General features: G+C 34.5%; 5 protein-coding genes and 2 long non-coding RNA genes across 8 annotated transcripts in view; 5 read left to right on the top strand and 2 right to left on the bottom strand.

Annotated features, from left to right (window-relative positions):
* Positions 1–3,906: 3,906 nt before the first annotated feature.
* Positions 3,907–5,959, top strand: LOC121114146 (palmitoyl-protein thioesterase ABHD10, mitochondrial). Its single transcript, XM_040708016.2, is given in 4 exon segments — positions 3,907–4,248; positions 4,469–4,821; positions 4,878–5,016; positions 5,018–5,959. Coding segments are annotated over 4 exon segments (846 nt in total). The 5' UTR covers positions 3,907–4,116; the 3' UTR covers positions 5,240–5,959.
* Positions 5,960–6,181: 222 nt separating this feature from the next.
* fray (oxidative stress responsive kinase frayed) lies at positions 6,182–9,379 on the bottom strand. The gene is made up of 3 exons (XM_040708015.2): positions 8,393–9,379; positions 7,501–7,888; positions 6,182–7,007 (listed from the first exon to the last, which is right to left on the bottom strand). Exons 1-3 carry the CDS (start codon positions 8,923–8,925, stop codon positions 6,366–6,368), a joined length of 1,563 nt encoding a protein of 520 aa, XP_040563949.1. The 5' UTR covers positions 8,926–9,379; the 3' UTR covers positions 6,182–6,365.
* Positions 9,380–10,221: 842 nt separating this feature from the next.
* LOC121115414 (uncharacterized) lies at positions 10,222–13,554 on the top strand. Its single transcript, XR_005863483.2, has 2 exons — positions 10,222–10,639; positions 10,699–13,554. It is a non-coding gene; the product is annotated as an uncharacterized lncRNA (long non-coding RNA).
* Positions 13,430–14,257, bottom strand: LOC139904916 (uncharacterized). Of its 2 annotated transcripts, none has more exons than XR_011779200.1 (2): positions 14,122–14,257; positions 13,430–14,048 (listed from the first exon to the last, which is right to left on the bottom strand). It is a non-coding gene; the product is annotated as an uncharacterized lncRNA (long non-coding RNA). The 2 variants fall into 2 exon arrangements; XR_011779199.1 differs by having other exon boundaries at positions 13,430–14,071; positions 14,122–14,221.
* A 2,045-nt stretch (positions 14,258–16,302) lies between these two features.
* LOC121114148 (histone-arginine methyltransferase METTL23) lies at positions 16,303–17,731 on the top strand. Its single transcript, XM_040708017.2, has 2 exons — positions 16,303–16,823; positions 16,876–17,731. Exons 1-2 carry the CDS (start codon positions 16,564–16,566, stop codon positions 17,729–17,731), a joined length of 1,116 nt encoding a protein of 371 aa, XP_040563951.1. The 5' UTR covers positions 16,303–16,563.
* Positions 17,732–17,753: 22 nt separating this feature from the next.
* anox (acyl-CoA-binding domain-containing protein anorexia) lies at positions 17,754–18,692 on the top strand. Its single transcript, XM_040708018.1, has 2 exons — positions 17,754–18,125; positions 18,184–18,692. The coding sequence occupies exons 1-2, from the start codon at positions 17,754–17,756 to the stop codon at positions 18,550–18,552; spliced, it is 741 nt and encodes a 246-aa protein (XP_040563952.1). The 3' UTR covers positions 18,553–18,692.
* Positions 18,693–19,539: 847 nt separating this feature from the next.
* The window catches only part of Mi-2 (chromodomain-helicase-DNA-binding protein Mi-2 homolog), a 28,999-nt gene continuing 23,115 nt past the window's right edge, over positions 19,540–25,423 (top strand). Inside the window, exons 1-3 of the mRNA XM_040707983.2 lie at positions 19,540–19,872; positions 19,941–23,684; positions 23,810–25,415. Of these exons, the coding sequence (XP_040563917.1) occupies positions 19,819–19,872; positions 19,941–23,684; positions 23,810–25,415 (5,404 nt within the window). The 5' untranslated portion in view covers positions 19,540–19,818. The remainder of the gene's footprint in view (positions 19,873–19,940; positions 23,685–23,809; positions 25,416–25,423) is intronic.

The following is a 25,423-nucleotide window of genomic DNA, read 5'->3' as shown; positions in this document are numbered from 1 at the left end:
AATTTTAAAGGAAACCGATTTTTTAAGGACCAAACTGGACCTAATTGTTCCTCTACATCAATCTAGACCGATTTGTTTTCTTTTGACTGATTTTTTCTTAGGGCCGATCTAGACCAAATTTTTCTATGAGATCGGTTTAGACCGAACTTTTTTAAAGGCCCGATTTAGTTCAGACCAATAAAAATCATAAGGGTATCAGAAAAGTCTAGGATTTCCATTCCGAAAACCAACACTAGTTTGAGTACGCTTGAATCAATGTTTTTTCGATTCGACTTAAATTTTAGTCTAAAAATATCAATTTACAATATGAGGGAGGGAAAAGTCAACTCAATCTACAGAACGTCCGCAGGGGAGGGGTTGTAGCCCCCCACAAAAAAAAGGAATTTTTATTTCTTATTAGAAATTATTTTCGTCATTCGGGTAAATTATGCAGCAGGGCAAAAAATTTATAATTTTTGGAATAAATATATCTATTTAATATTAAAAATTTAATTTTTTTTTGTGAATTTTTTGAATTATTTTCGGAAAAAAGTTTATATTTGAAATTTTATTTTTTGTGAATAACTGTGGTGGATTTTTGAATTTTTTTTCAAAAATATTAGAAATTTTATTTTTGAAATTTTTTCTGAAAAAATTTAATATTATAAAGTTAATTTACAAAAAAATTAATTTTTTGTAAATAGCAATGGATTTTCGCAATATTTTTTAAACTAAATTTTTGGACTTTTTAAAAGAAAAAATTCTACAGAGCAAGCCCCCCTCGCCCAAAAAAAAAAATGTAATCCTGCGGACGCCCCTGAATATGTTGTATACAAGTTGCGATTTTCTACAAGTTACAATTTGTAGGTCTCAAAACGCCTTATTATATTACAACATCAGTCATATTAATATTAACCACTATTAATTGATGCTTTTCTTTGATTTTGAGCTAGTCAAATTACTTATTAATGTATTATTTACGAGTAATAACAATTGTGAGCAATTGATGAGTAGAATAATTATCCCTTCGAAGTTAGACCTTTTAAAAAAAGGTAAAAGTGACATCATAGAGAAATAAATATGAATTTCTTTCTCTATGAGTTACCTCATTAACACATCAACCCCCATTAGGAAGGGTTGGTCAAAATTTTCAATGGAAGAGCCACATAAAGGGAATTGTAATTTTTAAAGAGCCGAATTTAAAAAAGCACATTTTAAAAGTAACAGGTTAATAAAAATATTTAAATGTAAAAAAAATAGGATATATATTATTTAAAAAAAAAGTAATTGATTTTTCACTCCTAGTCATTATCAACAACTCACAGTTTTTTTGTTTTTTTTTGTCATCCGTTAATTTTATTTCCGGTCTTTTTTATCTCTTGAGGAAACGGGAAAAAGAATATGGCATCATTGGTTATTGGATTATCTTCATGACAAATGATATTTTAAATTCTCAATCCCGAATTATTTATCTGATTTTTTGGTTGTAACTTGTACAATTTGTTTTTACATGTGGTGCATTCCATGTCAAGTGTACACACCCTCCTGCTATCACCGATTTTGATCAGGATGTCTACCCCGTCAAAGAAACAACATGGGTAAAATGTTAAACTTGTGGAGGGGCGAGTGCCCGTTTGGGAGTCCCTTAATGGCCCCTTCGAAATTGAGTTAGCCATAACTCAATTTAGAATATGCCGATTTCATTTTTTTTTCTTTTTTTGCATTAAAATAGTTTCAAGCTTATGAACTTCAATTCATATTTCATAAAAATGACATATGTGCAATAAATACTATGAATACACTATTGCAAAATATAAAAATGGTACCCCAGCCAAGGTTCATAATCGATTTCATCAATTTTTTTATATAATTTTAACCTGCTCATATTCTGTAGTTGTGCAAAAAAATTAAAGTGGGATCTCAATAGCATCACTTTTATTCAGGCCTATAACTGAAAAAAGTTGATAATCCCCTAGCCGTAATAGTAAATTCTGGGTAAATAATAGAAAAAGTTGAATTCATAAGAATTGAAGGCTCAACTCTGATTTTTTCTTGAGATTTGGGCAAGGAATACATACTTAAACAACTCTTAAAATCGCGCTCACTTTTTTTCCACAGACATTCTTCTTTTGTTTTATATTATAATAACCAAGGAAAACGACGATTAATTAACTATTGTGAACCACTCACATTAGTTAATTAGTTTGTTTATTTATTACTTAATTTATAATTCATCATGGTGTACATGTGCTCTGCTCCTGGATGCAAGCAGGCCTATGGCTGCATTTCAAAGGATCTGGATCTAAGCTTTCACTAATTCCAATAAATTTGTAATTTTCTCTGTATAAAATGAAATTATTAAGTTGAGGGATAAAAGTGGATAAGTTAAGAAATTGATTAAGTTTTTGAGTTGTGTAAATATATCCATCAATGTTCATACTAGTCATTTCTCATTTTTGTAGTTAAAGGAAAAACATTTGTATGTGGCATTTGTATGTGAGCGAAATATTTTTATTCCTTTCCAGTAGTTTTGGTATTCCTGGCCTTGGATTTGCGCCTACACTTCTTCTTTTTTGCTTTTCTGGTATTGTTCCGGTAATAAATGAAGAGTAAATTCTAATAAAAATCCTCTCATTATATGGTTACATTGAAATAGCAAAACTGGAACGACGAATTTACATAATATAAACATTCAATCATTCTATTCCACTTTGAAGAATCATCACATTTTCCATAACAAGGATGTCATCTCAGAGGAATCTTCCCTCCCTGGAGTAGATCGGATTCGTGTATAACATGTGTAGATCCAGAATATCCGAGCTGTGTGTTTACTTTAGTGTTTTTGTCTCCGTTTATTATTAGCACACTCACACGTAGCTACTCAATACTAAGATATTTTCTCCTCAAGAATAGTAATAATTATAGATATACTTTGATTTATTAACATATATTCAGATTATATTAGGACTAGTGACCATTTTAATTCCCTCAAAATTAAATTAATACTTTGAAGTTTGTAAAATAAAATAATAATTGATAAATTTTGATTCTGGATTATTATTTTGCTTTTTTGTCACTTTTCAGAGTTGAAGGACCCTGTAATTTTGGATGAGAAAAGGTACTAGGTCCTCTCTGAGAGAGTACAACAAATATACAGTAGATTTAATAGAAAGAAAAACCTCCCTCAATGGGAACAACACAAATTCCGAAATTCAACTCTTGCTTTTCCACCTCCGTCTCGGGAAGGAATATAATTGAACTGATGCAGTAAGATGATCCATGGATTTCTCCAATATCTAATTCAAGTTTAATTTCTCTCTAAGGATTATAATCTAAACTAAGGATCGTGTTGGGTCTCTCCCAGTCCAAGGTGTTTCAATCAGGTGATTTCATGAGCTTATAAAAAAATTCCCCACACAATATGAAAAAGAGGACACGTCCGTGCAAAAGAATACGGTTGGTGTCCCTAGTTTATAGCCTAGGTACGTAATATTAATTTACATCGACCTCCCCTGGCCATTGTTTAACTATATATTTGTTAAGAAGGGATGACTCATGATGAGCCACTCACTAGTCATTGTACTTTTTGAACTCCTTCAGTCTCAACTCTTTATAAATACCTACATAATTCCATATTTGTTCATCTAATGCTATTCAAGGTTATTTGTAGGACGTAGCTATGCTGCACAAATGACAAAACTTTTTTATTATAATATGCATTTTGTTGCTGGGGGACTCAACACATGCAGGCTGATAATGAAAGAGAAAAGTACTGCAATGCACTTCCAACTTGTGTAGTGATAGCTTGAAATGTTAAAAATTGTACATATACATTTTTTATTAACTTAAATGAATAGCTGTATGTTAACAACATAAGTTAGGAATCTTATGTAAAGAAGGAGGGAGGGTCACTGATTTGCAGCTCTTCACTCCTCACACACTCTAAATATCAGAACGGCATATAATTTATATTACTTAACGTCAACCTTTTGTCTCAAGTAGTGTGTTGCTGCCATATTTTTATTAGTTGTCGAGTGTCTCTATACGCAGTGTTTTGTAGCTAGCTCTATGTTTAGATTCTATTCTAATAGTAGTACACCTTTTATAATATTAATAACGAAATAGGAACTCGGAAACATGAGTGGACTTATCCGATCCCTTCGCCGATTTGAAAAAAATTTAACACGCTCACTCAAGACTCATGCTCTTCAAATCTCCGAGGAACGCTCCCTCTGCTATCGACAAATTCCTGGAACGAAAAGCCCTACGGTACCTTGATTGTTCTTTTTTATTAAATGATTCCATATGACTTCATTCGGGTCACGTGGTTTAGAGTAACATCCCTTTAAATATGATCTATTTTACTTATATATATATATATATATAATATTTATCTAAATCAAGATTCCGTCAATGATAAAATAATTTCATCATTAATAAATATGAATTATTATAATATTATTCTGTAACTGGATGCCTTTTATTTTAGATTTTGATGGTCCCTGGACTTCATTCCTATTCTCATATGTCGGGAATGAAAGCGGGTTGCATCATGCGCTTCTGTGATACAACAGATCATCCTGGGATAATATATGACCATGAATGTATGGGTGAATCCGCTCGTAGTGGGGTTTGTAATAAAGACAAGGTTCTTTTTAGTCATTGGGTTGAAGATACAATTAAAGTAGTTGAAGAATTAACGGAGAATTCCCCTCTTGTCATTGTGGGATCCTCTATGGGAGGTTGGCTATCTGTTCTCGCAGCTGAACGTTTAAAAGAAAGAGTCCATGGTCTCATTCTCCTATCCCCGGCCATGAACTACGTGTATCCTTATTATCAAAGGTAAAGCTGGCTCGTTATAAGTAGTAGTTACATTAATTAATTGATTAAATTCATAGGCATATCAAGACTCTTCCAACAGATATTCAACACAGGATTGAAACAGGAGACATTCACATTGTGGATGGGAAGTTTGGAGATGCTCTCCTAAAAAGAGATTTTGCTGAAGACTCCCTTCAATATCATTTAACCCTTGAAAAAAGATTCAATTAACATCAATTGTCCTGTACGGATAATTCATGGACTCATGGATGAGGAAGTGAATCCTGAAGATTCTAAAAAGCTTTGCTCTGCCATTCAAAGTGAGGATGTTGACCTCATTTATAGGAAAAACTCAACTCATGAAATGGAGAGCCCCCCTGATTTGGAATTAATTCTTACAACACTAGATCGTCTTACAAAGGACTTGAGCTTCTCTTGAGTCATTCATGCACAAACATTTCTTATTTATTTTTGTTGTATACATACTGTTCCACGATGCCAAAATCCCAGTAATTTTCCCTCTTTTTTTTTAAGTAAATCTAATTAGGTAAAAAAATTCAGGAAAGAGTTTTTGATTAAAATGAAAAAAAAATAATTCAAATTATCACATATTTTTGATCTCCTGTAACATAAAGTAGTGATTATCAGGCCCTTCAGCATATATAAATATATAATAGGGACCAGGTGTTATGTATTAGATGACTCTTGTAATTTTACTCAAATAAATACTTAATGATATGAGCAAATAACACGCACTTTGTTATAAACTATTATAATATTAATTCTAGGTCTTGATTCACACAAAACTTTGAAGAAAAATCATCTAGCTATTGTTATATAAAAAATATCAATTTTATTTAATTAGCTCTCATTAAACAAGATATGCACTTAATTAGAAAGATGTATACGATATGCGGTCAATGGACAATTTATACTATGTATTGATTGATAAGTAAGTGAGACATCTCTTAGCAATACTATATATTTAGGTCTCAACTTATATATGTAAGTATGAATAACATTTTGATGGCCATGGATTGATATGGAGTATCTTTAATGGTCTTTTTATAAAAACCTGAAGAAAATAAATTATTTTCAACGTCGTCTCATTTTTTGCATAATTTAATATGAATTAATATAAAAGCACTGGATTATACTACTTAAGTGTTTTTTTTTTGTTTTTTTTTTTTTTGCTTCAATTTTCTTCTTCCTTCAAGACTAAATCTACAAAGGCAGTTCACTACAAATTTTAACCCATATACTATGTGTTATGTTCGTATATATATATATATATATATACTCCAAATGTATTTTTTAAGGCATGGGATAAAATCAAAAAAAGAAACGTAAAGTTATCATAATAAGCTACGAAAATATATTGGAAGTTGAAGGTATTATGTATATTAAGAAGAAAACAAATTTTAAGTCACTCATTAACCTTTCTCTAATAATAGGGTAGTGTAGGGGACAGAACTAATACATAATATAATATATAAATATATCTCAATGCATTTATCCTTATGTATAATTTTAAAAAGTCAGTGATGTATAATGGCAGGTAATAATTAATCCGTCAAACTAAGTTGAGCAAAGCCAAGAAGAGATTTTTCGTCAGCTTCCTCATTACCATTAAATCCTGTCACCACACGGAAAGTCATTACCTTATTGGGTGGGGGATTAGTAACTAGTTGCTTTAAATTAAGCGCCATTGTTGAAAGGTCTTCTTTGCCGATTAGACTAGTCCCAAGAAGTTCATTAGCGATTCCCTCAGCTGTATCTTTTGAGGGTTGATACTCGAATCGAATGTCGTTCAGTTCTCTTTTGGGATTTCTCATCCTTAACACAAGATTCAATGTTTTATGAATATTACTACTAACCATAGGGGATCTGGAAGAATCCTTTGTCTTTGTGGTACTAGAGTCTCCTCCTACGGCAATGGATTTCTTCTTTGGCCTGGGATTTTCGGTTTCTTCATCGTCATCATCATCATCGTCCTCATCAGAGGACCATACCCAATCCCCTTCAGTGTTTTTATGAAGACGCCCAGATGTACCTGAACGTTTGGGGTTTTTAATTTTTTGTGAACGTGAATCGATAGTTGGAGCAGATGCTATTATATTTTGTTGTAAATATTTACGATCCTTGGCCTTTGATTTGAAGAATTGATGTTTCAGCAACTCTGTTGCAGTTGGGCGTTTTGATGGATCCTGGAAACATAGATAGACTTAAAATATAGGGATATATCAATCTATGAAACATCTTATTTTGTTATTTTAGGGTGGCGTCAGACTCAAATAAGTGGGGAGTCAGCGCATATATGGAAAATAAAATATAAAAATAGTGAGCTATGAGTTTCTACTCTACATGAATACAAGCCCATACTATCAGGAAAGGTAAATCGTGCAAGATTATTAAAGCTAAACGCTCCAAGAACAACTGAGATCTTACATAATATAGTGTAAGCCAACACAGTAAAGCATTATAATATTTCTTTCCTATAAAAAGGTAAAAAATAATATATGTACATCGTACATATTTTTTTCGACCTTATCAGGAAAAAAACAAAATAATTTTACCAAATAAGAAGAAACTGGTATTCAACATAAAAAAATAAGAAATAAAATTCTTCATTATTGGCTGATTCATATGACTTGAACAAACAAGAATGACCCATTATTTGATAACTCCACATTCCCTTACTTTTTGTAGGCATTCGCTTATCATTTTCCTAAAGGTTTTCCCGAAGGCCTTGTATTGCTCTTTATCTTCCGCATTAGTGTCTAATGTCGGAGGTTCGTTTTGAAGAGTCAACATGAGGACTTTCATAGGAGGGTATTTATGATATGGAGCGGTTCCAGTTGCTAACTCCACAGCAGTTATACCAAAACTCCAAATATCAGCTTTATAATCATATCCTGTGACTTGTTCCATCACCTCGGGAGCCATCCAACAAGGCGTTCCAACAAAAGTATGCCGAGATTTTGCACGGTTCATTTCCCCTCCTGTTACGAGCCATGCAGACACTCCAAAGTCTGCAATTTGAACTTGACCTTCGGATCCAAGAAGGATATTTCCAGCTTTGATATCTCTGTGAAGATAAAATCAAATGGTTATTCATTGGATGAAAGGAGGTGTTATTGTTTTACCATCTCGAGAAATGTATATAGTATTTAGAAGGTATCATCATCTTATTCTTTTTAAAGTTTAACTCATAAGTGTAAAATCGAGTTACAGTAAATAAACAACTACTCAAGTATTTGATAAGAAAAAAAAATGCGATAACAGCTAAATTATTTTAATATTTATTGCTCAACAGATGAACACATCTTCTATTAGTAATAAATTGATATATGTCTTCAATCACTATTATGACAATTCTACAGTAAAATATGTAGAATAAGAGATCTTCAATATGAGAAATCAATCAAATTATAATATAATCTAATAATTCTTCAATATATATATATATGAAACAAAAAAAGCCATCAAAATCAATGACAACGATATTATTAACTTTAATACTTCTTATGAGATGTACCCTAATTCTAGTACTGAGTCTAAAAATATATGTAATGAATATATCATGTATTACCTATGAATATGCCCGTTGTTATGTAGATATTCCAGGCCTCTAAGGACTTCTTTAAGAACAGTTGCGATCGTGACCTCATCTAGAACTCCACTCTTACAATCCTGCGTTTTTAATTTATGTCGTATAATGTCGAGAAGAGAGCCGGAGTTGAGGAGACGTAGAACGAGCCAGAGCTCCTCTTTAAACACGAAGGACGTAAAATAAGTAACAACATTTTCATGATTACAAGAGCTCATGGCTTGGATTTCCTTGAGCAACTCATCCATGGAGGTGTTCCATTTCTCTAAATTGATTCGTTTAATGGCACATTTTTCATTGCGTGGTTTGCAGAGTGCGGCGTGCACTACGGCAGTTGCTCCCACGCCAATCACTTCTCGGAGTTCGTAGTCTTCGGGAGAATTGGGCCAAATGGATGAGGAGGCTTTAGATGTGGCGGAAGAGCAGGATAAAGATAGGCTTACGGAAGAACTGGATTTGGGGATGGAGCCCGACTCTTCTCCTTCTGCGGCGGGTATAACCTCAGGGACACTCATTTTATCAGTACTACTTCACGGGGATTATTTAGGCAAGAAGACTCAACATAGTCTCCGTTTATCTTCCAATCAGGAGTAGGCAGAAGCACCAGTTAGTCAGCACTTAACACTCTTCTTCTCCAGTATCACGAGTGACGAGTCCCTTCTTCTGTCAGAAAAGGAATATTATTTATTCACTGAATCACTTCAGCTATGTACTGGCCGGACTAGTACAAAATATTCTTTAAAATACAAATCATGAAGTTATATAGCTGTAGCACTCAGCGTGCTCCACCAAGAAAAAGAAAAAGAAATATGAAAATAAAAGGAGAATTTTAATTTATAAAAAAAAAACTGCTGTTGTTAGCTGAGGCTAATCTTATTACTAGGCACGCGCGCCCGATTTTCTCTCATTATTCCTTTTATTCTTTTTCGACAAAAACTCTCATGCGTCAATATTTTAAAGCACCTATAAGGTTATGAAATATACAATATATTGATATTAATTTTTTTTTCACTTATTTAATGGAAAAAAAAAAAAAAAAAATCTCTAGAGCCACACACTTAGTACCTGAATATCACGATTAGAAAAGGTTATTCTTCAATTATCTTGTATCTACGCCTACTTAATATAGTATCCGTCAAGTTTGAAAGAATATGGATTTTATTTATTTAAAAAATATTTAAATTTGTCAAAAAACTGTAATTTTTTTTAAAAGACAGTCATTTAGTATTTGTAAAATAATTAATATGAAACTTCATAGCTATTATGCTAATGTATAATTCTTAGCTAAAACGCTTTCTAAATAAGATTTGTAAGATGAAAATGGGATTATTTAGGAGGAATAAACACTTTCAAAAACGCTTTCAAGGACATCTGTACAAATAAATCTTTTTTTAGGATACAATATCCTCGTTTTATGTATGTGGCCCGTCAATACAAAAGTAAGCAAGGATAATTTTAGAACACTAGATTTTCTTCAAAAAGGAGTTTGAATTGAATACACATTATTATTATTATATATATTTTCTTTCATTTCTATTGGCTAATTTTTCTGATTAATCTTTTAGGGGTACTTCAAATTGCATTTAAAGATCGTACCGTCACAATTAATAATAATAGATTTAATTTGAAAATCCACATCGTAGCTAGAGCCGGTTTTATCGTGTGAGGGGCCCCGAGAAAAAATAAATGTGCGGGGTTCTTTAAAAAAAAAAAATCGAAATATTTTCTATTTTTTCAACTGACCTTTTTGTAAGAAATATAATAATTTTGTAACTTTTTATACAATTAATGATTTCTTTAATAGAAAAAATTATGTATTTTTTTTAAATCTACCCTGTGCGGGACCTTTTTTATATTCAAGCGCGGGCCGGCAATTTCCTCCAATGTCTACACCCTAAACCAGGCCGTGATTGAAGCCGAATAGAGTTTCATAATAAAGCACATGAATTCTTTATAGCTTGGATAGTCTTTACTAAAGCATTAAAAGGCTTTAGTCTTTACTAGAAGTAAGTGCGTTATGTCGGTACTTATTTAGGACCGAGTACTACAGTCCAATCCAGTTCAGTCCAGTCTCACTTTGTAGTCCTTGAAGAATTATATAACTTTAACTGGGAGCCTTACAGGTTATTTGATTGAGAATAAATTCTGAAGGGAGTTGAGTTCTGTTATAAAAAAGACTCCATGTGGACTGTGGAGGCTTTGTTCACATAATTATATATTTTATTATTAGTAAATATATTGATTATTTAATTAGTGGCGAGTAATATTTAACTGTAAATCTCTTTTAGTGTGTAATCATCTTGAAATATATCGGTTGTTCAAGAGGATTTTTATTCATAATTACATTTAATTATTCGAGTTCATGTGCTCGTGGATCTCAACAGATTCAACATAATGCCTGGAGCACCAATAGTAATCCCCCGTTCCCAGATTATGATTAAATTATCAAGAGCGACTCAAAGGCAGTGGCGATTGCTCAATTCAATACTCATAGGATAGTGTTATCTCGCTAACATAAAATATCCTATGTATTTTGTTTGTCAACTGTCGATTCCCTCTTCTCCCTTAAGACGTCATTGCTATTTTATAATATATTCTTTTTGATAGAATACACGAAGTAATAATTTATTCCATCACGTAGTTATCTTTATTTTATCACGCAACCTTTACTCCGAAAAGAAACAGAAAAAAAGCCCGAAATCATTTGGTAGTTAGCCAAATAAGTCAATCATACCAATTGCTATATATATATTGGATGTATTCCTATACTATCACCGTCATATTATTTCTTTACCATTTTCAAAATAAATTTTATAATATTTAAATCTACATTGTATTTTATTCGTTAGATTATTATAGTATTGCTTAGTAATATTTATTCATATAAATGATCAAATGGCCAATATATATATTATATAAAGGACAAGGGATCAACAAGCAATTGCATTCCTGTTCTTTTGGAAACGGAACATCAGTATAGAATAGCTTATTAATTTCTTTATTTATCAAAAATAATATATTATGAAATAGCCATGACGTATCGAGCGAGAGGAGGCAATCGACAGCTGACAACAAAATACATAGGATATTTTAATGTTAGCGAGGTAACGCCGTGCTATACTTATACTCTGTTTCCAATTGAACAGGAATACAATTTCTTGTTGATCCCTCGTCGTTTATATAATATATATATATTGGCCATTTTATTATTTCTATGGAGATATTTTGGCTATTTCTTCATAGAAATAATATGATAACTAATAATAACTACTATTTTAATCAAATATTACTAAGCAATATTATAATAAAGTATCGCATGAAATAATGTGTAATTTATTTTAAAAATGGAGAAGAAATAATATGACAGTGATAATCTGCGAGTACGTATATAAATAGGGATTGGTACTACTGACTTATTTGGCTAACTACCAGATGATTTTGAGCATTTTTTCTGTTTCTTTTTGGAGGAAAAGTTGCGTGATACAATAAAGATAACGACGCGATAGTTAGAGCCATCATAAACCGCTTTCACGAGAACTAGAACCGGGTCGTAAGTCTAATCCACCACCTTGTGAGAGACTCTTAAATTTATTTTGAAACCACAGAAGAAGGCTAGAATAGTTTTCTGGCTAGATTGGAATGATTTACAAGAATTACTAAAGTTGAAAGTCGGGAGAGAATAGACCAATTGTTTCAATGCTGTGAGGTTGCACTGGAAAATGATTTGCATAAAACTAGTCGAAAAATTATGGAAGAAAATGAAAATGTTATTCGGTTAGCTATTTAATCCCTGGCAGTCATTCCAGAATGTTGCTGTGATGTATGGAAGATTTCACTTGTGGAATCAAGATTTCTATCTGAAGAGGAGGAGGTCAAGTTGTTGATTGCGTTGATATGGTATGCACTTGAGCTGGGAAGAATCACCTGGGGAAAAAAATGCAGATGTAATTACAAACGAAATTAGGCGTTCGTGGAACTTATGTAAGTCCTACTCCTTCAAGGCCTAGATGTCCATCTATACTTTCGAATGTCCCAGGTACACCATTCGAGGCTATTGTTGCCGACTTTTGTGACATCGGAGGTTACAGGTACCTTGTCATCGCAGATATATTGTCAGGATCGACAGAGGTGTCTGGTTCATCTGATTCTAAAGGAGTAAAGGAACTGTTGGCAAGCTTGAGGTTTTTCCCCCGACGTTTGGAGTTCCTGAAGAAATTTCAAGCAACAATCTTATGAAACATCGGAATTTTAAGAGTATGGGGCATCACCCACCGCACGTCCTCTACTTATTTTCCGCAGTCTAATGGAAACACAGTGGTAGCAATTAAAAAAAAGTCAAGAGAATGCTGCAAGACAACATTGGTCGGAATGGAACATTGAACAATGTTGAATTTGTTAAGGCTATCTCAACTGATAGAAACACAACAAAACCTGAAATAGGAATTTTTCTAGCAAGAATAATTTTTGGTACACTTATTTATCAAAAACTATTTGCCTCAGTTTGACAGAAAAGGACAAAAAAAATTAATTCCAAAGTTGACCCCAAATTGCGAGAAGCGTTGTACCTAAAAAAAATCGATGAGAAAGAGGACAATAAGGGTTTATGAAGGCTTAGTGGCTGGATCTAAGAGAAGGGAACCCTTGAGATTACATGACCGTGGGATTATCCAGAACCAGCATGGACCTCGGCCAACCAGATGGGATAGCTCGCGTAAAGTAGTAGAAGTTGGAAGGCTGAACAGGCGTTTGCTGAAGAAACTTGAAGACCCATAAGGAAATTTGGGTATGAGAATAAGGGAATCAATTTTGAATCACAATTTGTTCGAACAAACAGTGTGACAACGACAATACCACAGCATGTGTTATTACAAACAAAAATGAAGATTTTATTATTTTAAAATATGAGGGTGGGGGGATGAAGAATTATACAAATTGAACAGGGAGATTGACAGGTTATTTGATTGATAATAAATCCTGAAGAGAGCTGAGTTCTGTTTTTAAAAAGAATCCACGTGGAGGTTTTATTCACATAATAATATATTTTATTACTTGTAAGTCTATTTATTATTAAATTAGTGGCGAGTAATATTTAATTATAAATCTATTTTAGCATGTTATCATCTTGAAATATATTGGTTGTTTAAGAGGATTTTTATTCAGTCCTTACATTAAAAAAAAAAAAAAAAAAAACTCGATCCCTCAGCCTCGTTACGTAAGTTGATGTGTAATTAATATTATTCAGTTGTATTTAAGGAGCGTTTTTGGACTTCATTGAACCAAAGAAATTAGAACCGACACAACACTAGCTAATATTATTTAAAAAAGGAGATCACGATTTTTTTTTAAGACAAAATAAACATAATCCAAAATATTTGATTTTGTATTAAAAGAAGGTCACTGATTCAAAATTCGTCTCCCATAAATTAAATTAATTTTTATAATAAATGACTGGCCCCGTTTTACTCCATCTTACCTAGGAATTGTCTTTGAACCATTTCTCCTTAAAAACCATTCTGTCTATTAAAATAAATATATCGTAATTATTCGTCTTTATTATTTTGATTTGGTTGAAATTGATGTTCCCTTTGAATTTATTAATCAAAATATGTAATGTTTATTGCTAGGTATGTTACAAGGTCTGAAAAAAGCCAAAATATGAATCTGAAAAGGGGATATTACATTGTGTATGGAGCGTCTCTTCCCATAAATACCTCAATTATTAAAATCCTTTGGCTGTTCTCTGAGAAATCCGGAGATCCGTGCTCGAAAATTTAATCCGTCTTCTCCTTGAATCGCACGTACTAAGAACTGGTTTCTTAAGACTGGCTTATTAAATATGACGCACGGAGTTTGATATTATTATCTCACTCAAATTATATCATTCTACATTTAGGACTGTTGTAGTTTGAATCACGAAACCTACACTCTCGTAGATCTTAATTGTACGAGGTTCATTGACGGGAAAGTATGAGCATAACGCAAATATGCCACTCATCTCATAATTTATTAATGCCTACAAACTATTTCATCTCATAAAAACAGATGCTCTCAATCAATTTATATATTTTTTTCGCTAATGAATAGAAAAATGTTAAAGCTTCCTTACGTTAAAAAAAATTATCTATTAATTAGAAATCGTCGAAGCCAATTTAAGTATAAAGAAATAGTCCTATTATTTATTTGCGACAACAAACTTCTGAATCTCATAAAAGCAAACTCTGTGAATCAATTTTTTTTTCACTAATAAATTGAAAAAGGTTCAATCTTCCTTATGTATTTTTTTCACTAAGGAATAAAAAAATGTTCAAGCTTCCTTACGTTTAAAAAAAAATCTCTAGAAGGGACAATATTAGACCAAAACGTCGAAGCCAATTCGGAGGTAATTTTAAGTTATTATATGAAGCTGTATATTGCGCCTTTTTCTTGAATTTTTGCAATGCCAATATAGTTTCAACCATTATGGTAAATTTTTTGTAATTTCTTTAAGAAAAAGTCATCAAATTTATGATTTAAAAGATGTACATATGTATGGCGTTTTATGCGTCACGAAACTTCTTATCGATCAGCTGTTGAAGCAACTTAATACGTGGGGGAAAAATAGATTAGAGGACTCCCCCTTTTGTACCATACCTGTTATAATATTACCATAAAACGCATTAAAATTTGTTTTCTGTTTGAATAATGATGGAATTTTGCTCCTGCCTAATATTATTTTTGTTCATTAATCCATGAATATTTTCCAATATGAACAATTCATTATGTCAAATTATAAATTAATTGATTACGGATAAGTGACTAGCACTTCTTCCACTCCAATCGTTGGCGTATTTTTTTTTCTTAGTATACTAAGTTTATTACCTATTTTGTCTCTAGTTTGAATGTATTAAATTGTGACATTTTTATAATATGTATACATTGAAATTTTGGGACATAATTCCATTATCTTTTCAAAAGAAAACAACCATTTTAGTGATAAACATTAGATATTTTGATTAAAAAGTTCAATGGAAACATTAAATTTCAACTAAAAATATACAATACAGACGTATCAACCTGATTTATTTATATGTTGAGATAAAATGTCCTGAAGGCAAAATAGTTTAAGGGGAAATAACATAGCGTCGTCTAGGACTCATCGTCATTTGGCAAAGTTATTTTGCTAAATAAAAAAACTTATAGGTATCGCTAGTGATTAGGTTGGGAATCTCTTCTATATACAAAAGAGTCTCAACTCAATAAAGTCTCTTTATTCTACACCGGTGTTTCTTAAATATTGGTTGACATGTATTTATGAAATAAATAATAAATTTGGATTTTTTGAATTTTGTCGATTATTTTAAAGATTGCTTTTGGGTTGACGTACCCTTGGTCCCTTGTAGGTATATATAAAAAATATATCCATGGCGATACAGGGGTTCGGAAAAAAAAATCCCAAAATTTTAAAGTAATAAATTGAATTTAACTAACCTTTTTTTACCCATTTGAAATTTGAAGGGGGTGGGGGAAGGGAGTAAAGCCTTTTCCACCTTATAAGGGTTTTCTTTAGGAAGACACTATTTTGAATACAGAAAATTTTAAATTTCAAAATTCGAAATTGTGACAACAAAAATAAATTGACATTTATTTTCAACAAATTTTACAACCCCATTATTATTATTATATATATATTTTTTTTTTTGAGTTTCTTTAATAATTTATGACTTGAATCCTCTTATTTTTGGGGAAGGGGGATATCGCACCTTCACTCCTCCGGGTGCACCTGTAAGATAACGCCTTAGACAAGGATTCATAATAAAAATTAGTTAAATAATTATTTAAAGTATTTTTCTAAAATAAGTCTTTCAATGACGTCATTTGTACTACTTAAATAAATAAAGATAAAAACGCCATTGCCTCAACATATCATCAATGTCATGGTTTGATTTTTTAAGCTATTTTATTATTGTACATTTTTCTTATAATTATAATATAATGCAAAGAGGTCGGAAAGTTGCGTCACATCCTTGAGATAGTAACTAAACGACAACTACTAACACGATTCAATATTTAATTTAATATTGACATTATACCATTATTTTTGTATGATAAATAAAAGAGTTTGAGGCTTGTTTCCACTCGTTAGAACTAAGAAGTTATTCATAGGAAGTAAATAGATGAGTGAAGAGATTCCTCGAGGATTACTATGTGATTATCCATCGACTTCATCCGAGGAAGAAAGTGTGGAAGCGGAGGACGTTGGAGGTTCTGGAGATAATCTCGGGATTTCTCCGCGAAAACGAAAGTCTGAGATTCTTTCTGTAAATAACCATTTGATCCGTGATTCCAAAGGAGGCATCGACTTATTGGGATCTTGTTCCTCTCACTCCGAGTGGATCAACAGTCTAGAGGCGAAATTGAGCAGTTTTGTTCCAAGGTAAGTGATTTAATATGTTGATTCCAACGTAATTCCTGATATTAATTGATAGATCTCCTTCTGAAGACACGCAGTTTGAAGTTGACTCCACGACTTGGGAATTAAAAGTGGTTCACAAGAGGCGGCGAAGATCTGAGCAAGAGGATGAGGAGCAGGAGCCGGGTAGCACTAGTTCAAAGGACCCATTAGAAGAATCGAAGCCACCACAACCCAGACGACGTAAATTTACATTCAAACCATTCAAAAAAAGTGTTTCCGGGAAATTGGTCCACGATTCTTCCCGTCCAGAAGTGAGTGTTCTCGTACCTGAAAAACTGCAGACATCCTACGGTCTATACGTTTGGCCATCATCCCACGTTCTTTCATGGTTTATATGGACCCATGTAGAGGATTTTGTTGGAAAGAGAATTCTTGAACTTGGATCTGGTACATCACTACCTGGTCTCTTATGTGCCAAAGTGGGATCAACTTCAGTTACTTTAACAGATAGAGGGTCCAATCCGGATATATTAGATAATATTAAAACTGCTGTTGAGATTAATAATCTCAAAGACGTTGTTCAAGTGAAAGAGCTGTCTTGGGGTCTCTTGTATCAAAATTTATACTTGTTTGAAAGCTCTTTGGATATCATAATCGGTTCTGATTTGTTCTTTGATCCAAAAGTGTTTAGAGACTTGGTTTTAACTGTAGCCAAGTTGTTATCTCTTAATCCTTCATCTGTATTTATTTGTGCCGTTCAAGAGAGGAGTCCTGACTGGTCCATAGCTGAGTATTTGGAAGAATTTGGGTTAAGAGCCTCTTACGTGTATCCCAAGGATTTTTTGTCAAGAACTGGGCTAGACGAAGGAGATTTGATCGGAGGGCATACTATTTATATTATGAAACTGTTTTTGAATTCCAAAAAGTGATTATCTATATAGTGAAACAAACATGGATGAATTGTTACAAAGATCGTTGGATGAAGATCTGATTGATACTTTTGAGTCAGCAACAAATTACGTCAAGAATGAAGGGCCTCTATTAAATTTAACTGAAAATGATATGTTATATTTTTACGGTAGATACAAAAGAGTAACTGAGGGTGCTTGTGAAGCTCCAAAACCTAGCTTTTTTGATTTGAAAGCAAAACGAAAATGGCAGGCTTGGATGGACTGCAATGATTTCGAAGTTGAGGAGGCTGCCGTGCAATATATTGAAAAGCTATCGGAAGTGAATTCCGAGTGGGATAAAGAAACAACCAAGGATAGTACAAGATACTGGGTATCTGTCAGCACAATGGCAAAGGAACCTGAAGATGAAAAGGTAAGCTAAGAAAGACTTATTTACATATCGAGTAAGATTTTTTTTATTTATATTCCAGACTGACTCTGAGAAAAACGTATTCGATTGGTTAAAAGAAGACAAAATTGATAAGGTCAAATCCTATATTTCTGAGGATCCAGATTGTGTCTTGAAAAAGGACAATTGTGGACTGAATCTTATTCATTGGGCTGCCGACCGAGGAGCCAAAGACATTATTGAAATCATTGTGAATTCAACACCAGGAATCTTGGATAGTGTGGATGAAGATGGTCAAACTCCACTTCATTATGCTTCTTCATGTGGACATTTAGAAATTGTCGAGTATTTAAAAGGAATTGGATCTAATGTGCATGCAAAGGACAATGAGGGTTGTACACCCATTGATGTATCATTTAATGAGGATATTAAAAATACGTTGTTGTCCTAACGTCCGTGATTAGGAGGAATAGTTCTGTGTATTAATGGATGCAATTGTAAATCTTTCGAAGATCTGTTTTTGTTATTGTATTTTTATGATATTTATTTATATTTTTTAAAATGGGAAAATATATAATGAATTATTCCGTATCTTGTATAGAGGCTCTTTTAAATAATTATCTCATCTTCATGATGTCTAATTCAACTCCATCTTTCAATTTTTAAGTCATTAAACGCTTCTTTGTGAGCATGACTAAATCATGTGATAATAAGTGCTTGAACATGATTATTCGTTTCGAATTATGGTTAAAAAACTCTAGAACCATTTAGTCTCGATCGTCAACCATGTATCCTTGCAAACTGATTTGATTGAGGTTCTTTATAAGGATGACGGATCAACAGATCCTTTGAAAAGTCCTAATTCTACCTACAATAAATTTTGTAGTTTGTTTTATTATCATTTTTCTAATACATCATCCTTAATATCCGCTTTCACGGTTGTTCATTGCTGCATTCATCAACATATTTTTTTTCATCAAATATATAATCAAGAAAAAAAAATGCTGAGGTTAATGAACTTTTATGACATATTTTAGTATGTTATGTGTTACTAGTTTACTTTAAAGTTAAGTATAAATTTAATCATAAAGAGAGGAGTCCCTGTCATGGTATCTTTCTTGTCCCTTTACTATTTATTCTTATGATAATAAATGTGAACCTTGAAAATGTATACTAAATAATTTAATTGATTGAAAAAATATGCCTATGTAGTTATTTGCTACAAAATCTATGGATAGTGTAAATGTAATAAATTTATTAGGTGAATTTGATTAATATATGTATATATTATAAATAATAGAATTAGAGTAGATTTTAGCCTTTTAGCTATGGATGATCTATGAGGGGGGAAAATGGTGAACTTGGTCACTCCTGACTGAGAAGACGCCGACTCTTTCTTTTCTTTTCCTCCTTTTTTTCTTTCTTTTTGATGTTATTTATTAGTAGTTGAGCTGCTACTGGTGCTACATACATACAGTTTGTAGAACACCTTAATAGGAAGAGAAGAGGACCGCTAAATATAAGGAAGAAAGGAGCTTCTGGAGTGAAAAGAATTGTATCCGGAGATCATATCTGCTGGATTCCATACTATTCAAGTGGGAGTGCTTCCAAATCGCCCAGCTTCACATAGGAGTTACTTCTGTCATCGAAAGTTTCCACTTATTTGTGGACTACGGAAATATTTCCGGTGTTTGAGAGCGGCGGCGGGAAATCCAAGATGGCGTCTGATGAGGAAAAAGACGAAAGTTTCGGTGGGGATCAACAGGAAGAGGTGAGGCAAGGGGGATAAGGGGGATAAGGGGCCTGTCTTAAATGTTAAAACGTATGCTTTTGTTGTAGGTGGAAGGTTTAGAGTCGAAGGAGATGGAAGAAGCGGAAGAGGTGGAAGAAGAGGACTCAGACTACAGTTCCAACAAAAAGAAAAAGCGCGGAAAGAAGCGAAAAGCCTCCAAAGAGTCTAAGAAAGGGAATAAAAAGAAGAAGAAGCGGAAGGCGGATTCAGACGTCTCTGACTCTGAATTGAATGGAGATGAAGAGAGCAGCAGTGCGACCAGCTCTGTGAAGAGAGGGCGGAAAAAGAAAAGTGAGTCAAGTGTGAGCAAAGAAACGGAGGACATGCCCTCAGTCAATGAAGTCTGTCAAAATTTCTCCCTCAATGATGTGGATCTACAATACACCGATGCGGATTATCAAAATCTCACTACTTACAAACTATTTCAACAAAACTATAGATCTCGCATTCAATCCGTTAATCCCAAGGTTCCTCAGCCCAAATTGATGATGCTCGTTGCTGCCAAGTGGCGGGAATTTCAAGCTTCCAATCCTGATGCTGCTGATGAAAGCAATGATGAAGAAGAGGAAGAGCAGGAGCAGGAAGAAGAAGAAGAAGAGGAGGAGGAACAGGAGCAAGAACAGGAACAGGAACAGGAGCAGGAAGAAGAAGAAGAGGAAGAAACGGAGGAAGCAGAGGATTCCCAACCTCGGAGACGAGCAAGAACTTCCCGTGGAAGACCCAAAAAGGTTATGGATGAAGAAATCTATGACTTTAGTGATGAAGACGATGAGTCCATTGCTCAAAAACGACGAAAGTCTGCTGGACGAGGAACTACTCCTGGACGGCCCAAAAAAGGCTCCAAAACACCGACTTCAAACAAAAAGACAAATAAAATCCCAACAATTAAGATTAAACTTGGAAGGAAAAGCAAGGGAGGATCTAAGGCAGGTAGCTCAGATAATGATGAGGAAGAAGATTCCACTAAGAAGGATTCTGATGCTGAATTTGAGGAAATGTTGAAGGAGGCTGAGGAGGCATCTAAGGATGATGTTGAATTCTTGAAAGAGGAAAAGAAAGGTAAACCAAAAATGAAGATTGGAAATAAAAACAAAAGAAAAGGACGTAAAAAGAAGAACTTTGCTAATGATGAGTCCGAGCATCAAGAGTATTGTGAAGTATGTCAACAAGGGGGAGAAATTATTCTTTGCGATACTTGTCCGAGAGCATACCATCTTTGTTGTCTGGATCCCGAACTTGACGAAGCTCCTGAGGGTAAATGGTCTTGTCCACATTGTGAGTTGAATGGTCCAGAGAATGCCGATGTTGACGAGGAGGATGAACATATGGAATTTTGCAGAGTATGCAAGGAATCGGGGGAACTTCTATGTTGTGATTCATGTCCAAGTTCCTATCACTTGAAATGTTGTGAACCTCCTTTAGAGTGTATCCCTGACGGAGAATGGACTTGTCCGAGATGTGCTTGTGAACCACTTCCTGGAAAGTGTGAAAAGATTCTCACATGGCGCTGGAAAGAAGAGGAAAGTAAGAAGGAAGACAAGCCTGCAGAAACAACTGAGACTGGAGCACGAAAAAAACCCAAAAAGAAACTTCCTAAAGCTGAGAGAGAGTTCTTTATCAAATGGAAAGAGCAATCTTACTGGCATTGCTCTTGGATCAAAGAAATACAACTCGACGTATTTCATCCTCAAACCTACAGAATGTATCTGAGGAAAAATGATATGGATGAGCCACCGAGGTATGACGAGGATGGAGATGACGAGAAATCTGGAGGTCGACTTAAGCATCATCGAAAGGCTGACGATCCTTTAAAACTCTATGAACGTTATTTTAGATATGGAATTCGACCTGAATGGCTGCAAATCCATCGAATTTTGAATAGAAGAACTTTTAAAGATGGAAGCGTTCAGTATTTTATCAAGTGGAGAGATCTTCCCTATATTGATTGCTCCTGGGAAAATGAGGACTTTGATTTACCTGATTATACCACTTATGTGCAACACTATGAAGATCTTCGCTATGTGTGTGGTGTTGATGGAAAGGGTATTAAGAAAAAGCGAAAGAAGAAGGGTGAAGATGGCGGTGAAGGAGGGGAAGGTGAACGGAAAAGAAAGTATAATCCTCCTCCAGATAAGCCAACAATTGACCTCAACGAGGTCTATGAAAGTCAACCCAGAGATTGGTTGGTTGAGGGATTAAATCTCCATCCCTATCAGTTGGAGGGTATATCATGGGCTAGACATTCATGGAGTAATGGTATTGACATCATATTGGCTGATGAAATGGGGTTGGGTAAAACAATTCAAACAATCACATTTTTATATTCTCTTTATAAAGAAGGACACTGTAGAGGGCCATTTCTAATTTCTGTTCCCCTTTCCACCCTTATAAATTGGGAGAGAGAGTTTGAGCTATGGGCTCCAGAATTTTATGTTGTATCCTACGTGGGAGACAAAGACTCACGAGCAATAATCAGAGAGCATGAGCTTAGCTTTGAAGACAATGCAGTACGCAAAGGAGACAAAGCTTCAAGGATCAAGGCATCGACCGTCAAGTTTCACGTTCTTCTTACTTCCTATGAATTGATTTCTATAGACTCTGCATGTCTAGGATCAGTTCAATGGGAAGTACTTGTTGTTGATGAAGCTCACAGGCTCAAGAATTCGCGATCAAAATTTTTCCAATTTTTGAGTAATTATAGTATCAACTATAAAATGTTGCTTACAGGTACTCCTCTTCAAAACAACTTGGAAGAGTTGTTCTATCTATTGAACTTCTTGACACCGAGTAAATTTAACGATCTCGATGCATTCCAATCTAACTTTACTGACATTGCTAAAGAAGAACAAGTAAAACAACTCCATGCATTATTGGGGCCACATATGCTTCGGCGAATGAAGGCTGACGTACTGAAGAACATGCCTTCCAAGTCTGAGTTTATTGTTCGAACGAATCTGTCGAATATGCAGAAGAAGTATTACAAAAATATTTTGACGCATAACTTCGAAGCACTTCGTGCCAGATCAGGTGTACAAACTTCACTTCTTAATGTCATGATGGAATTGAAAAAGGTTGCTAATCATCCCTACCTTCTCGCTGCAGCCGCAGAAGAGGCTCCTCTTAGTGTCAGTGGGCTTTTTGAAGTCAAGGCTATGACCCAGGCTTGTGGAAAATTAGTTTTACTTTCTAAAATGCTTAGAAAACTAAAAGAAACTGGACATCGTGTTCTTATTTTCTCACAAATGACTAAAATGTTGGATCTCTTGGAAGACTTTATGGAAGGAGAGGGCTACAAGTATGAGAGAATCGATGGAGGTGTCACAGGAACCCTTAGACAGGACGCTATCGATAGGTTTAATTATCCTAATGCTGAGCAATTTGTTTTCTTACTCTCAACAAGGGCTGGAGGCTTAGGAATTAATCTCTATACAGCTGACACTGTTGTTATTTATGATTCGGATTGGAATCCTCATAATGACATTCAAGCTTTAAGCAGAGCTCATCGTATTGGCCAAAAGAACAAAGTCATGATATACCGATTTGTCACACGAAATACAGTTGAAGAACGTGTAACACAAGTAGCAAAAAAGAAAATGATGTTGACCCATTTGGTTGTACAGCCAGGGCTGAGTGGTTCGAAGACTAATTTGTCAAAGAAAGAAATTGATGATATTCTGAAATTTGGAACCGAAGAACTTTTCAATACAGAAAACCGGGAAGAGGATATCGTATATAATGATACCGCAATTGAATCTCTATTAGATAGGTCTCAAGAAGGAATTGAAGAGAAGGTAAAATAATTATTTTCTTCTCATTTAATTTAACGATGAGGACCTAAGAGTCCTCTTTTGTTTCTTCTTATTATGACAATAATAATTAATCATTAATTCTACTAATTTTTACTTTCATTCTCAAGGAATCTTGGGCGAACGAGTACTTGTCGTCATTTAAAGTGGCTACTTATCAAACAAAGGATAACACTCAAGAAGAAGAAATTGAAGTTTTAAAGGAAGAAGCAGAAAATACGGATCCTGCCTATTGGGAGAAATTGCTTCGTCATCACTATGAACAACATCAAGAAGATGTTTCACGTTCCATGGGCAAAGGAAAGAGAATAAGAAAGCAAGTTAATTATGGGGATGGAGACACTACTGGAAGAGGAGCAGATGATGGTTCCTGGCAAGATAATATGTCTGAATATAATTCTGATTTCTCTTTACCCTCCGATGATGACAATAATGATGACGACTTTGATGAAAAGAATGACGATCCCAATATGGCCGGTACAAGGAGATCTCGACACGGGCGAATTAGGAATGAAAAGGATAGGCCCTTACCACCTCTACTTGCTCGCGTTGGAGGTAATATTGAGGTCCTTGGCTTTAATGCACGTCAAAGAAAATCATTTCTTAACGCAATTATGCGCTACGGAATGCCTCCTCAAGATGCATTTAATTCACAGTGGCTTGTTCGTGATCTTCGGGGTAAATCTGAAAAAAACTTTCGTGCATATGTTTCACTTTTTATGCGGCATCTTTGCGAGCCGGGCAATGAACACACAGAGACTTTTGCTGATGGAGTTCCACGAGAAGGCCTATCAAGGCAGCATGTACTCACTAGGATCGGTGTCATGAGCCTTATTCGCAAAAAGGTTCAAGAATTCGAAATGATAAATGGAAAGAATTCCATGCCTCATATTGCAGCTAAAATGGCTGAAGCCGCCAAAGAGCAAGGTAAAGCTAATAATAATCCCCCTTCAAATACCGAAAGTGGAACCACTACACCTGCAACTGGTGCTGGAACTCCTCAAAGTGGTACTCCAGCCTCAAGTGCCAGAGCAAGTCCTGCCCCTAAAGATGAGAAAGAAAAGTCTGAAGAATCCAAAGATGGTGAAGAGGAATCCAAGGAAGCGGTGACGGAAAAACAGCCGGAAAAGCAGTTGGAAAAACAACCGGAAAACCAATCGGAAAAACAACCGGAAAAACAATCAGAAAAACAACCGGAAAAACAATCGGAGAAGCCATCTGAATCCAAAGAGAAAGAACCTACCCCGACGACGACGCCGTCTAAAGAAGCAACATCATCTCCTTCTGAAGAAGTGAAGATGGAAGTAGATGAAAAAGAATCAACTTCTTCTTCGGTTAAAAAGGACGAACCCAGTGCGTCGGCGGCTTCTCCTTCCTCCTCCTCTTCCTCCTCGAATGATAAAAAAGAAACGGCGACGGAAGAGAATGAGGAATCTTCATCTTCTTCTACATCAAAGCCGGCAGAGGAATCGAGCAAGTCCACTTCTACGAATAATGATACGGAGAAAAAAGAAAACGGAGATTCTGATGTGAAAAAGGAAATCAAGAAAGAAGAAAATCCGGAAGATGACAAAAAACCTCCCAAATTTATGTTTAATATTGCAGATGGAGGTTTTACTGAGCTCCACACGCTTTGGCAAAACGAAGAGAGAGCTGCTGTTCCTGGTAGAGAATACGAGATCTGGCATCGACGCCACGATTACTGGCTTCTTTCTGGTAAGCTA

The sequence above is a fragment of the Lepeophtheirus salmonis genome, chromosome 3 (assembly GCF_016086655.4).
Source record: "Lepeophtheirus salmonis chromosome 3, UVic_Lsal_1.4, whole genome shotgun sequence".
NCBI classification, from domain to species: domain Eukaryota; kingdom Metazoa; phylum Arthropoda; class Copepoda; order Siphonostomatoida; family Caligidae; genus Lepeophtheirus; species Lepeophtheirus salmonis.
This window is presented reverse-complemented; position numbering and strand designations above follow the sequence as displayed.

Bases quoted from the DNA above. Each gene is read 5' to 3' on its own strand.
- anox (XM_040708018.1), top strand. From the start codon at position 17,754: ATGGATGAATTGTTACAAAGATCGTTGGATGAAGATCTGATTGATACT. The intron at 18,126-18,183 runs GTAAGCTAAGAA...TTTATATTCCAG, and splicing joins AGGAACCTGAAGATGAAAAG to ACTGACTCTGAGAAAAACGT.
- LOC121114148 (XM_040708017.2), top strand. From the start codon at position 16,564: ATGAGTGAAGAGATTCCTCGAGGATTACTATGTGATTATCCATCGACT. The intron at 16,824-16,875 runs GTAAGTGATTTA...ATTAATTGATAG, and splicing joins TTGAGCAGTTTTGTTCCAAG to ATCTCCTTCTGAAGACACGC.
- fray (XM_040708015.2), bottom strand. From the start codon at position 8,925: ATGAGTGTCCCTGAGGTTATACCCGCCGCAGAAGGAGAAGAGTCGGGC. The intron at 7,889-8,392 runs GTAATACATGAT...TTATCTTCACAG, and splicing joins AACAACGGGCATATTCATAG to AGATATCAAAGCTGGAAATA. The intron at 7,008-7,500 runs GTAAGGGAATGT...CTATGTTTCCAG, and splicing joins TAAGCGAATGCCTACAAAAA to GATCCATCAAAACGCCCAAC.